The 12449-nt window shown below is 45.0% G+C and overlaps 1 protein-coding gene across 2 annotated transcripts in view; it reads left to right on the forward strand.

Annotated features, from left to right (window-relative positions):
- Positions 1–12449, forward strand: part of MAP7D3 (MAP7 domain containing 3) — a 59633-nt gene that overhangs the window by 11190 nt on the left and 35994 nt on the right. For both annotated transcript variants that reach the window (XM_077889047.1, XM_077889055.1), the window contains exon 2: positions 2184–2369. In XM_077889047.1, coding sequence (XP_077745173.1) covers positions 2333–2369 — 37 coding nt within the window. In that variant the 5' untranslated portion in view covers positions 2184–2332. The remainder of the gene's footprint in view (positions 1–2183; positions 2370–12449) is intronic.

Raw genomic sequence — 12449 nt, forward strand, 5'->3', positions numbered from 1 at the left:
TTTTTTGGGATCCCTGGGTGGCGCAGTGGTTTAGCGCCTGCCTTTGGCCCAGGGCGTGATCCTGGAGACCCAGGATCGAATCCCATGTCGGGCTCCCGGTGCATGGAGCCTGCTTCTCCCTCTGCCTATGTCTCTGCCTCTCTCTCTCTCTCTCTCTCTCTCTGTGTGTGTGTGTGACTATCATAAATAAATAAAAATTTTTTAAAAAGCTAAATTTTTTTTGAGAGAGAGAGAAGGAGCAGAGGGAGAAGGAGGAGAAAATCTTAAGCAGGATCCAAGCCTGTGAATGGGGCTCAATCTCAGGACCCCAAGATCAATGACCTAAGCCCAAATCAAGACTCAGTGGCTTAACGGACTGAGCCACCCAGGAGCCCCTCTCCTAACCTCGTTTTATTTATTTTTAAATTTTTTTTTTTAAAGATCAGGACGCTTGGGTGGCTCAGCGGTTGAGCGTCTGCCTTTGGCTCAGGACGTGATCTCGGGATCCAGGACCGAGTCCCACATCGGGCTCCTTGCATGGAGCCTGCTTCTCCCTCTGCCTAGGTCTCTGCCTCTCTCTCGCTCTCTTTCTGTGTCTCTCATGAATAAATAGAGGCAGAGACCTAGGCAGAGGGAGAAGCAGGCTTCCCGCTGGGAGCCTGACACAGGGACTCTATGCTGGATCTCGTGAGCCAAAGGCAGATGCTCAACCGCTGAGCTACCCAGTCATCCTCCCAACCTCATTTTATTTTATTTTTTAAAAAGATTTTATTTGTTTATTCATGAGACACACACACACACACACACACACACAGAGAGAGAGAGAGAGAGAGGAACAGACAGAGGCAAAGGGAGAAGCAGGCTCCATGCAGGTAGCCTGAGGTGGGACTCCATTCGGCGTCTCCAGGATCACACCCTGGGCTGAAGGCGGCGCTAAACCGCTGAGCCACCTGGGCTGCCCTAACCTCATTTTAGATAAAGGGAGAGATTGGCTTCCAGAAACATAGTAAGGTTTAACATATCTGTGAAATCCCATAAATTAGCCAGTCAGTTGAATGATTTCTGCCAGTTTTTCCCTAGGCCAATACAGGACCAGACCTGGCCCAGAGGCCATGCTCCTTTTCTTCACTAGGTGGCAGCAACACTTAGCTTTGCCAAATAGGAAAAGGGTCTATCGTCCCTTGCATGAAGATCTCTATCATTTAATGTTTGATTTGGGAACATCGCCATACTTTCTGTTTCTATTTCTATTTTTATTTTAGCACAGGTTTCGGAGGGAGGAAAGCCATAAAAGAACCAAAGCTAGGGGATCCCTGGGTGGTGCAGCGGTTTGGCGCCTGCCTTTGTCCCAGGGAGCGATCCTGGAGACCTGGGATCAAATCCCACATCGGGCTCCCGGTGCATGGAGCCTGCTTATGTCTCTCTGCCTCTCTCTCTCTCTCTCTGTCTCTCTCTCTCTCTCATAAGTAAAAAAAAAACAAACAAGCAAAAAAAAACAAAAAAAACAAAAAACCAAAGCAATAACTGGACAGGACCCTTTAACTTGTAGAGGTAGAAAGGGCTCTGGCCAAGGTCATACCAGTAAGGTGAAGTGGCAGAGTGGGAACTAGAACTCCAGCCTCTTAACTCCATTACAATCTCTTCCAGTTTCCTTCTTTGGGGAGATAAATATGCCCAGTGGTTTCATTTAGCAATGGTGAACCCTGAGGCAGATTAGTTAACCTCTCTGAGCCTGGAATTCCTCAGCTGTAATAAGGCCTTTAAGAATAGTATCGACTTCCTAGGATTGTACAAGAATTAAACACCAGGGGCGCCTGGCCAGCTCAGTCAGTGAAGCATGTGACTCTTGATCTCGGGGTCTTGAGTTGAAGCCACGTGTTAGGTGTAGTGATGACGTAAGGAAATTAAAAAAAAAAGAATTCGAGACCATGCATGTAAGGGACAGAGGCACATCACACTCAGGGAGACATGTCACAAGCAGATGTATCATACCCAGGTATCCCTGAAGACATTCTGTTCCCAAATTTCCCCCATGACAGAGTCTGCTACACAGGACAGTGCATACATTGCTAACAAAAGCAGTAAAGCCATCCTCAGGAAATTAGGAATGGGAGAGGATGTTCAAGGCCTCTTCCAAAGTCTCCTAACAGTCTCTGATTCAGTATGAAGATGAACTGTGTCTAACTCTCGATTTCTCCTCTTAGGAAAAGAAGTGGGACTGTGACTTCTTCCATTCTCACCCCCTAACTTTGTCATTTGCCCACTACAATAAGACCTACAAGAGCCCAGCTTGCTCGGAAGATGAGTCTCTGAGTACCACCTCTTGTTTAGCTCATCTACCTCCTTTTGAAACATGCAAAACACCATAAGGAACAAGAACTTCAATTCAGGTGAGTTTCATCTTGAAATGTACAGGTCCCTCACAGAGAAGCACTGCCTTTGCAGATAGCATAGTGTAAATATGATCGGGGATCCACTCCACAGAAACTGCTCTCAGGATCGAAACCACCACCAAGTCTCTCCAGAAAGCCTAGGGCGGGGCTAGGTGATCCTGTTAGAGTCCTATAGAGTCACCTCAGCTAAAATCAATCCAAGTGACAATGCCTGACGTTGATAAAGTGCCTACCCAACTTTATACAATGTTTTGTCTACTCGTTACAAAGCACTTGGGGATTTTGGTCTCATTTGCTCCTTGAAACAACATTGGAGTCAGTGTGGCAGATGAGTCACCGGATCATAAACGAGAGCGAGAGCTTGAGAGGCAGGACAAGGTCAAGCACAAAGGCCTTTGAGTGGAGCAGATCTTGAGTTCATATCACAATTCAGGCAGTTCCTAGCTGTGTGACTCTGGGCAAGTTAAATATCTTTCTAAGCTCCCGTTTCCTCATCCATAGAATGGGGATGTTAACAGTGTTCACATCAAGGGTAGTTTTGAGTATTTAAAGAAATGCTGCATGGAGGGCAAAGGGCCTTGACACTCGAAAATGTAACTTATTGGGCAGCCCGGGTGGCTCAGTGGTTTAGTGCCGCCTTCAGCCCAGGGCGTGATCCTGGAGACCTGGGATCGAGTCCCATGTCAGGCTCCCTGCATGGAGCCTGCTTCTCCCTCTGCCTGTGTCTCTGCCTCTCTCTCTCTCTGTGTGTGTCTCTCATGAATAAATAAACAAAATCTTTACAAAAAAAAAAGAAAATGTAACTTATTAAATCAGTGACAATTTGTAAGTGACAGAAGTCAGAATAGGCATCCCAAGCCCAGTGGGCCAAATGTTCAAATTTAAGCCCACAGATACATAGATCCACAGTTGGGTTTTTTTCTTTCTGAAATGGCAGACTTTTCTTTAAAACCCAAATCCCCTTGGGATCCCTGGGTGGCGCAGTGGTTTAGTGCCTGCCTTTGGCCCAGGGTCCAATCCTGGACACCCGGGATCAAGTCCCATGTCAGGCTCCCTGCATGGAGCCTGCTTCTCCCTCTGCCTGTGTCTCTGCCTCTCTCTCTGTGTGTGTGACTATCATAAATAAATAAAAAAAACCCAAATCCTCTTTTTGTTTGTGATGCAAATTCACAAGTGAATCTCCAGCATTTGATTGGGTGAAGCTCTTGGGATAGCCGTGCTCCGTGTGAGGCTTTTGTTAGATTTTAATATAAAAAACTGCTCATCCCGTTCTGTATTAGCATGGTCACTTTTGTTCCAAGACACTGAGCAGGCGGAGGAAGTCAGAAAAAGGCTAAGAGGGCACTATCACTGCCAAGGGTACAGGGGTGGGGTGAGCGGGGCGGGGGTGGGGGCCGGGAAAGGAAATTTCCGGCAAGAATACCCAAGTTCCTTTTCTATGCCTAGACAGAACAGTTAAACCACTTTTTTTTTTTTTGCAATAATATATCTTCCCATCGCTGGTGACACACAAACACAGTCAACTGGTGGTATTTCTCTAAAGAGCAATCTGGTTTGAGAGCTTTTTCTAGGTCTCATTCCATTTTTGAGAACATATTCTAAGGAAACAACCCCAAAAGGGGCACGGGGGTGGGAGGGTGGGAAGCTATGTAAGATTGCTCTAAGCCCCACTATTTATAAGGATGAAAAACTGAAAACAACCCAAATGTTCAATAATGGTAAAGTGTCTAAAAAAAGTAGAGTCTACCGACCAGATGGAATGTTTTTAGGCATTAAAATGGTAAGTATGCAGGCTATGTTAAATGAAAAAAGATCACAATGTGGTATAGACATAAACATTACAACTATGTAAACCTAAAATATATGTGGATGTGAATATAAAAGAAAGAAAATGTGTGACGGCTAGAACATATTCATTCAGTTTTGTGTAGCTATGGTGCACTGCACTTTACAGACATTATCTCATTTAATCTTCACAGCAACTAATCATCTTATTAATTTCCACACACAACAAGCCCCCCCTGCCAGGATTGGATTGTGTATAACAGAATTTTGAAAATGGGACATTTAAACACATGACTCTGCCATTTTACTAGCCCTGTGACCTTGGACAAGTCACACCCTCTAAATTGTTTCCTTTGTAAAATAAAGAGGAAGCTGACTAAGCTCTCAAAATGGGGAGTGCCTTTGAGCTATCAAATAAGTCATCATTTGAGTTTTTCTGTCTCTGGTGCTTCTGAGAATCCCAGCTCAGAAAAGCTCATCCTCAGGTGTGTTCCTTAACTTGTTTCAAAAATGCCACCAGAAAAAAATGTAACTGCCTTTCCTACTTTACAACAACATACAATTCCAAATGTCATATTCCTGCCGTTAATATTTCCACGAATTTTGGAGACCTGACTGAAAGGGCTTCATTTATCCCACGCCTGGAGAATTGGCAGAGATGGCGGGGAATGGGGAATGTGCTCAGAATGAATTTGGAGCTGTGCACAGATAGTGTAAGTGAACAATGTTGAAATTCTGTGCTTGTGACAACCCCAAGGTCGAAGGGAAACTTGAACCTTCTTTGGTTTCATTTTGCATTAAAACAATCTTGTCGTGGAGGAGACACTATGTCCCCCATGTACAAGCTGTCCTTCCAGGATGGATTGAGGGCTGTGTGACCTGGGTTAACCCTAAGAGACCCAAGGTTCTTCAAGGCACATGTCCTTCCCTCTTTGTCTTTCTCCTAAAAGAACTGTTCTCTTCTTGCAAGATCTACTAAGGGCATGTCCATTGGTAAGAAATGAGGGGACTGCCAGTATCCTAGGGGTGCAATCTATGTGTTTGGGCTCTATCTGCTCTGTCCTTGTGCCTTCTCCCACGAGGAGATGTGCCTGTGGGTGGGTGGACAGGGTTTCTGACTGCAAGCCACTTCAAGGGAATAGACCTTACCCTGTCCCCTACAGCAGAGGAAAGCAGAGAAGAAAGGAGGGTGAGGAGCAGTGATGCAAAGGGTAGTGACACTGTGAAGCTTTAGTGTTCTGGTTTATTGTAAGATTTCAAGTATATGAATGATACCCATGTTTGTTTCCCCCAAACAAACCTCTCTGTTAGAGAGTTATACACAATCATTATTATTTGCATGAAAACTCCATCTCTGGTCTCTGACTGCAAACCCATCTTCAGGCATTTGAGCTCCAAAAATGCTTGTTCTCTTGGTCTCCTGTCTTTATTATCCTATCACATTGTGACACATGTCCAGCCCTCAGTCTAGAGCAGCAGACAGGGGCCAACTCATTGGGCCCAAATGAAAACTCGGTAGGGAAAGGTGTGGGAGGTGAATAGGCAGGATTAGAAAGTGTAGAATTGTCTTTTCCTTTTTTTTAGATTTTATTTATTCATGAGAGATACAGAGAGATACAGGCAGAGGGAGAAGCAGGCCCCATGCAGGAAGCCCGAGCCAGGACTCCAGGATCATGCCCTGGACTGAAGGCAGGCACTAAACCATTGAGCCACCCAGGGATCCTGAATTGTGTTTTCCAATCTGAGCTGTGTGCTGTATTTATCATTATCAATAGTATTAGGCATTTGAGGGGGTAATTCCACTGGCCTTGTAGCCTAATTGTCAAGAATAAGTGAGACAACGTGAAAAACGCACATAACTCAGTGCCTGGCATGTGATACGTGCCTCCAAAATGTTAGCTGTTATTACTATTAATTATTTTATATTGAGCTCATACTGAGAACTGTACCTGATCCACTTTATCAACAGAATACTTATAGGCAACTGTTCTTATCCTCATTTTACAGATGCAGAAACTTAGAGTCAGGTCAAATAGTCTTTTGGTGGCCGAACCAGGGACCCAGGCCACCGCACCGTAATGGGTAAAGGGCATGTTTGGGTACTTGACAGGTTAGCCCATCTGTCACTCGCCTTAGCCAGTCACTAAATTTCAAAAGCTTATATAATGACAGCATTTCTCCCAGAACCAATTTTCTTCAAATGTCATTTCCTCCTTCTATAAACAGACTGAACACATCCCTGACTCACATTTGAACAAATTCATTTCACATTTCAAATTTTCTTTCCCCTGCAGTCAGCCCTATAGCAATTCCACAGGCCCAGGGCCAAATTCCAGCTCGTAGTGGGGGATGTGTGAATACCATAGGCTAGGAAAATAGCATGAGACCAAGTGACAGTGGTCCCCAAAGTGCCATCTTACCCAGCTATTCCCCAAGGCCATGGATTAAGATATAAATGAAACATATGGAGATGGGAAAAAGCATATGTCAAGCCTGCTGTGGCTCATGTTCCTGTCAAGCACATGTACTGGGTCATTTTTAATCATGAAAACACCACCAAGCAGGCTTCCCAAATATTTCTACAGAACTAAAATTGAAATCAGTGCTTTATATCTCACACCTTCCTTCTGAAGTGAGGCTCAGCTACAGTATCCCAGTGTACACACATCCAGAAGGAACCAGAATTTGGCATACACCCTCCTCCTCCCATAAAAAAACTAGTTACCTGGGTATGTTTCAGGCATAATAAATATCATCAATGACAACACAAATCCTCACAGAACAATGTGTCAAGTTCTGAGGGTGAGATATGTAAGAGTTTACCATCCGATAAATGGCAACCATTTATACAGCCCAGTTCTAAGAGTTACTTCTTCTCAGGCTATGCTGATGTTTGCCCATCTCCCGTTCCCACGCCCACTGCAGATTCAAATAGCAATTCGATTTTGCTACTCTTTTTGCCCTTGGCAGAGACTGGCAGGCACTGTTTTTAGCAGCCCTCTCTCTCACTCTGGCTCCTCCTACCTCTGGAAAGCTCCAGAACTCTGGAATCAGATTAGCCTGAATCTGAATTGTGCCTCTGTGAGGTGTAGGGGAAGAGTAAAGAGGTGCCATGAGCCAAGGTGTGTGGTTTTGCTGTGGCAGAAAAGAGTTCCCAGGAGGAAGTAATGAGAATTGAGTCCAGAGCAGCAGACAGGGGCCAACTCATTGGACCCTTCACAAAAATCATGCTTGTTCAACATCCTTTACATGCGCCTTTGCCAACACTGCTGTATCTCAATGTGTTTCCCTCCCGTGTCCTTTTCCCGTTTCATTGGGAGGATATGGAGCAAATTCCAGCTGGATTACATAATGGTTCCCAGCACTGGATCAGCAATTCTCACTTTTTTTTTCTTCCAATAGATTATCTGGACAGCCTTTTACGTGTGTGCAGGGGAAAAGAGCAGTAGCTAGGATTCCAGCTATGGGAGCTAGAGTTGAAGTGAAGGTCTAAACTTTGTGGCCTTGCTGGTCGTCCCTAGCTCTCATGTTTCATGGCTGTCTCGACAATAGTATCTAGAAACTACAGAAAAGCAAAGGCAAGGGTATGTGTCTTTCATGAAAGCAGAGAACTGTGGTCTATTTAGCCTCTGGCCTCAGGGATAACCTGCACATTTTCTCTTCACCCCATCCACCCTCCAAAAACACTCCTCAGAGGCCTGGAGAGGCTGACTATTGAGTGAATCTGACCCTGAGAAGTTTTGCTCTGTGTTTCTGAGTCCTTCACCCCAGCAGCACACATGGATGAGAACCCATTGGTGAAACTTGCCTGGGATCTTGGCTGCCCAAGTGTGCATTCCGCTAGACCCATGTGGCCTAAGGAGTGTGCACACAAGATTCCCTTGTACTCTGGGGCCCTTTTTTCTCCCCCTAAAAGTACACATTCTCTAAATAGATCTGCGAGCTGGCCCTGAAGGAACAATGGGGTTTACAGTGCAGGCTTTCCACTATAACTGTATTGGCCTGTTGACAAACAGTTGAGTTTGGCAAAGAGAAATTTTTTAAGATTTTTTTTAATGTTTAAGTAATTTCTATACCCAATGCAGAGCTCAACCCCATGAAGAGTTTGTATGCTCTACCGACTGAGCCAGCCAGCACACACACCCCCACCCCCTGCCAAGGGAAATTCTCAAGAAGAGCCAGAATAAAGATGGCATTTTTTTTAGAGAGGTAGAGAGAGAGAGAGAGAGAGGGCAGAGGCAGAGGGGGAGGGAGAAGGAGAAGGAGAAGGAGAGGGAGAGAGAGGATCTTAAGCAGGATCCACATGCAGTACAGAGCCCAACAGGAGGCTTGATCTCACAACCCTGAGTCTCAAAGTCTTAAAGACCTAAGAGATTTTAGAACAGTATTGTAGTCCTAGATACAGCTTGATGATTAATGAAGTGCAGTATATAAATATGGGTGAAATTCCTTCCATCTGCATAACTTTCAAACATCTAGATCAAACCCAAAGCAACAAGCCATTCCCTCTGCTGCAGAGGTATGAGTTTAGCACACAATGAATTAGGGGCTGAGTATAGTGGGTAAAAGGACAGGATCCACCCTAAATCTAACCAAAGTTCCCTGGGAAACATCTCTCTCTCTCTGTCTGTCTCTCTTCAGGAGAGGAGTGGTTTTTTTTTTGCATTTCACTTCCTGTGTGTGATCTGGATGTGTCTCCCCTTGGTCTTCCAACTAGCTCCTTTTAAAATGTAGGTGCATATGTGTGTACACTGTGCTGTGTGGTGGAGGGAAAGAGAAGGGAAACCAAGTATGTTGTGTGTTGTATCAGACTGTGGCACAGGAAACTGTGGTACAAAAATGCCCTCTGGCATCCCTGCCATATCTCCTAGTGTGTGATGCCTCTCCCTCCACTGTGATGCCATTCCCTGTGTGATGCTTCCAGGCGTTGCCATGACAATACCTTGGCTTTCAGTGCACCGTAGGGCAAAGCTATCTGCCTGCCCTTATTAAAAAAATATTAAGTATCACAAACTAGGAGATACTAGGTCTGTATTAGAATTTTTCATACTTATCATCATCAAAGTGAAAGAACATTAAGTACTCAGGTGTACTTGACATCACACTAAACGTTATTTGGTATATTTCCCTAGAGGTACATGTTATACAACTAATAACACTTATAGTATCAGAAATTCTGGGAATGTGGCCCAGCAATCTGTGTTTTAACAAACTATACTGACTCCTCTTTTCTTCTCATTTTCTCCCATCTGGATTTCACCATTTTTTAGCTCTATTAGAAATTCCAAAGTGTCTGTAAAGGGCATTCCTTGATATTTTATGCTTTTGGCATCCTCTGAAACTTCCTTTATATTACAGGCCTGTATTTAGAATGAGAAGGCCCAGCCCATGTTTGCTCTACTTTATTTGAAGTTAAGGGAGGAGAAAAGGACATTATATTGCCCTTTAATACTTTCTTTTTAAAATTTTTTAAAACCAGAACGTTTATTTTGACTAATCGTTGAAATCCTTAAGATGAACTGGATGCTGCAACACTGCCCTCTTGGTCTTAGGTGTCGTTCCTTCACAGAATCCATGCCTGAATCTGCGGTATACAATTTTGGTGCCTCATTCGACCAGTCCCAGTGGTATTTCATCTTTTAGCCTTGGCACTCCAGTTATACTTTCTCTTCCATTTGGCAGGGTAGCCACACTTGCCGCAGGTGGACTTCTGAAGGTGGTAGGCCTTAGAGCCACAGTGGCAGCACAACGTGTGAGTCTTATTGCGATGCATTCTGAAGGATGACATCCCCTTTGTCATCTTGTTTCCGTAGCAGATCCCCCCCAAAAGCGCCCTTTAATACTTTTTAAAAAAGATTTTATTTATTTATTAGAGACAGAGAGAGGCAGAGACACAGGCAGAGGGAGAAGCAGGCTCCATGCAGGGAGCCCGACTTGGGACTCGATCCCAGGATCCCAGGAACTCAGGATCACGCCCCGGACTGAAGGCGGCACCAAACCACTGAGCCACCAGGGCTGCCTGCCCTTTAATACTTTTAAGTCTAGACCTTTTCAACCCACCAGTGGCCATCCAAAATATTTTCATTTCTTCCTCCTTCAGTACTGTAGAGGCTTTTAGTACTCTCTCTCATTCATTCAACAAACATTCATTGCAAGATAGACTACAATAGATTGGGCACATTTCCTTTTACACATGCATTTTGAATCCAGTCCTGAGTACTCAGCATATGTTGACTCTGCTGAGCCTATCTAGAAGAAAGCTGCTTAAGAGGAGTCCTGTTGATCTCCACTGCAAGACCTATATTAGACACCCATTTTCAATGGTTTCTTTTTTTTCTTTTTAAAATATTTATTTATTCATGAGAGACACTCAGAGAGAGAGAGAGGCAGAGACATAGGCAGAGGGAGAAGCAGGCACCCTACAGGGACTCGTAGGACTCGATCCCAGGACCCCGAGATCAGGCCCTGAGCCAAAGGCAGATGCTCAACCGCTGGGCAATGCAGGTGTCCCTCCAATGATTTCTTATTTAAGAGTCTGAGTCAAAATTTTTTAACAATTTATTTATTTTAGAGAGAAAGCACATGGCAGGGAGGGGCAGAGGGAGAGAGAGAGAGAAACTTAAGCAGGCTCTGTGCAACAGAGCCCAGTAGCCGACACAGGTGGGGCTTGATCTCATAACCCAGAGATCACAACCTGGGCTGAAACCAAGAGTCAGCCATTTAAGTGACTGTGTCACCCAGGTGCCCTGGGAAAATTCTATTAAAGGCTTATGACAGCTACAGACACCTGGGTTGGGATATGTAGTTGTAGGAAGACTGCCAACTATAGAAAGTGCAGCTTTGAAAAGGCTCAGTAGCCTGAGTATGGGGACTGGATCAATGAAAAACTGGAAGACAAAGGCTAGGAATTAAGAGTGGACTGGAGATCATCATCTTCTAAACTGTGAGACACAGAGGAATGATTACTAGATGTACATGGACTTGAGTGCTGGCTCCACCACGTGCTAGTTGTGCTAACCATGGGCAGATTAGTCAACCCCTCACTCTTCTTCATCTTATTTTTTTTAAAGACCTTATCATTCATTCATGAGAGACACACACAGAGAGAGGCAGAGACATAGGCAGAGGGAGAAGCAGGCTCCACACAGGGAGCCCGACGCGGGACTCCATCCTGGGTCTCTAGGATCACGCCCTGGGCTGAAGGCGGCGCCAAACCGCTGAGCCACCCAGGCTGCCCTCTTCTTCATCTTAAAATGAGGATGAGAATAGAGGCTATCTCATAAAATTATGGTGAGAATTATGTGAAGTGATCCATGCAAAGCATTTAGCACAGTACCTGCCATTGGGTAGACACTGGACAAATGACAGCTCTCACTATCCACTCTAAGTATCCAAGACTCACCTACTATTCTGAGTAGCAGGCCACCACTGCCACTACAGCTTTCCCCTCTGAGGTTTGTCTGAATTTCCAGTTTGGAGGGGAAATACCCTCCAAACCAGAGTGGTGGCCTCTTCTTCCTTTCCTCAGAAGCTCACTGCCCCCACCCTGGTGAACTCAGGCCATGACAATCAGCCCCCCAGACCACCCCAGGAAGGGCCAGGGATTCCCTTAAAAGGAGAAGGTACAAAGAGCAAGATCATCCTGGTTCTCTAGGCAAAGAGAAAGGGGGAAGAGGGGTGGGGGGGTCTGTGAATGGTCAGAGCACAGGTGGGGGAGAGTGCTGCTAGGGTGGGAATTCTAGAGCTTGGAAAGCTTTGAGAAATGACCACTCTGAGGTATGCCTGTTACTAAGGAGGGGGGAAAAAGTGAAGATTTGGGAAAAGAAAAGAAAATGTGAGTAGATTTGGCAAGAGAGGAGTCCAGAATGAAACCTCACTACCCCCCACCCCCCAACTGCATCACAGCCAAGCTGCAACAACAGATGGGGAGGTAAGAGTCAGAAATGAGAGGTGAAGGAACTAGATCCCTGCCTCCTCTGTGTGCCTGATAGGTCAATCTGACAGGTAATTCATGGATGGAGAGGAAGAGCCATCTCATGGCTGTGAAGCTTAAAATGCACAGTTCAGTGCTGTGATGGTGACAGTTTCAAGGCAAATTTGTTAGACTTGGTAAGTCCACCGAGTGTTTATTACATGTGAATTCAACTTTTAAAAGCTTCATCATTTTGTAGGAAAAAATAGGACAGACCCTACACCTATTGAGACTGTTGTTTCTGAATGTTCTTCCTGCTTGTGTCAGTTTTAAGGGTGGAAAATAACCAAGTAGGGAAAAAAGTGAGCAGCATTGCAGTT

The sequence above is a fragment of the Canis aureus genome, chromosome X (assembly GCF_053574225.1).
Source record: "Canis aureus isolate CA01 chromosome X, VMU_Caureus_v.1.0, whole genome shotgun sequence".
In the NCBI taxonomy this organism is placed as follows: domain Eukaryota; kingdom Metazoa; phylum Chordata; class Mammalia; order Carnivora; family Canidae; genus Canis; species Canis aureus.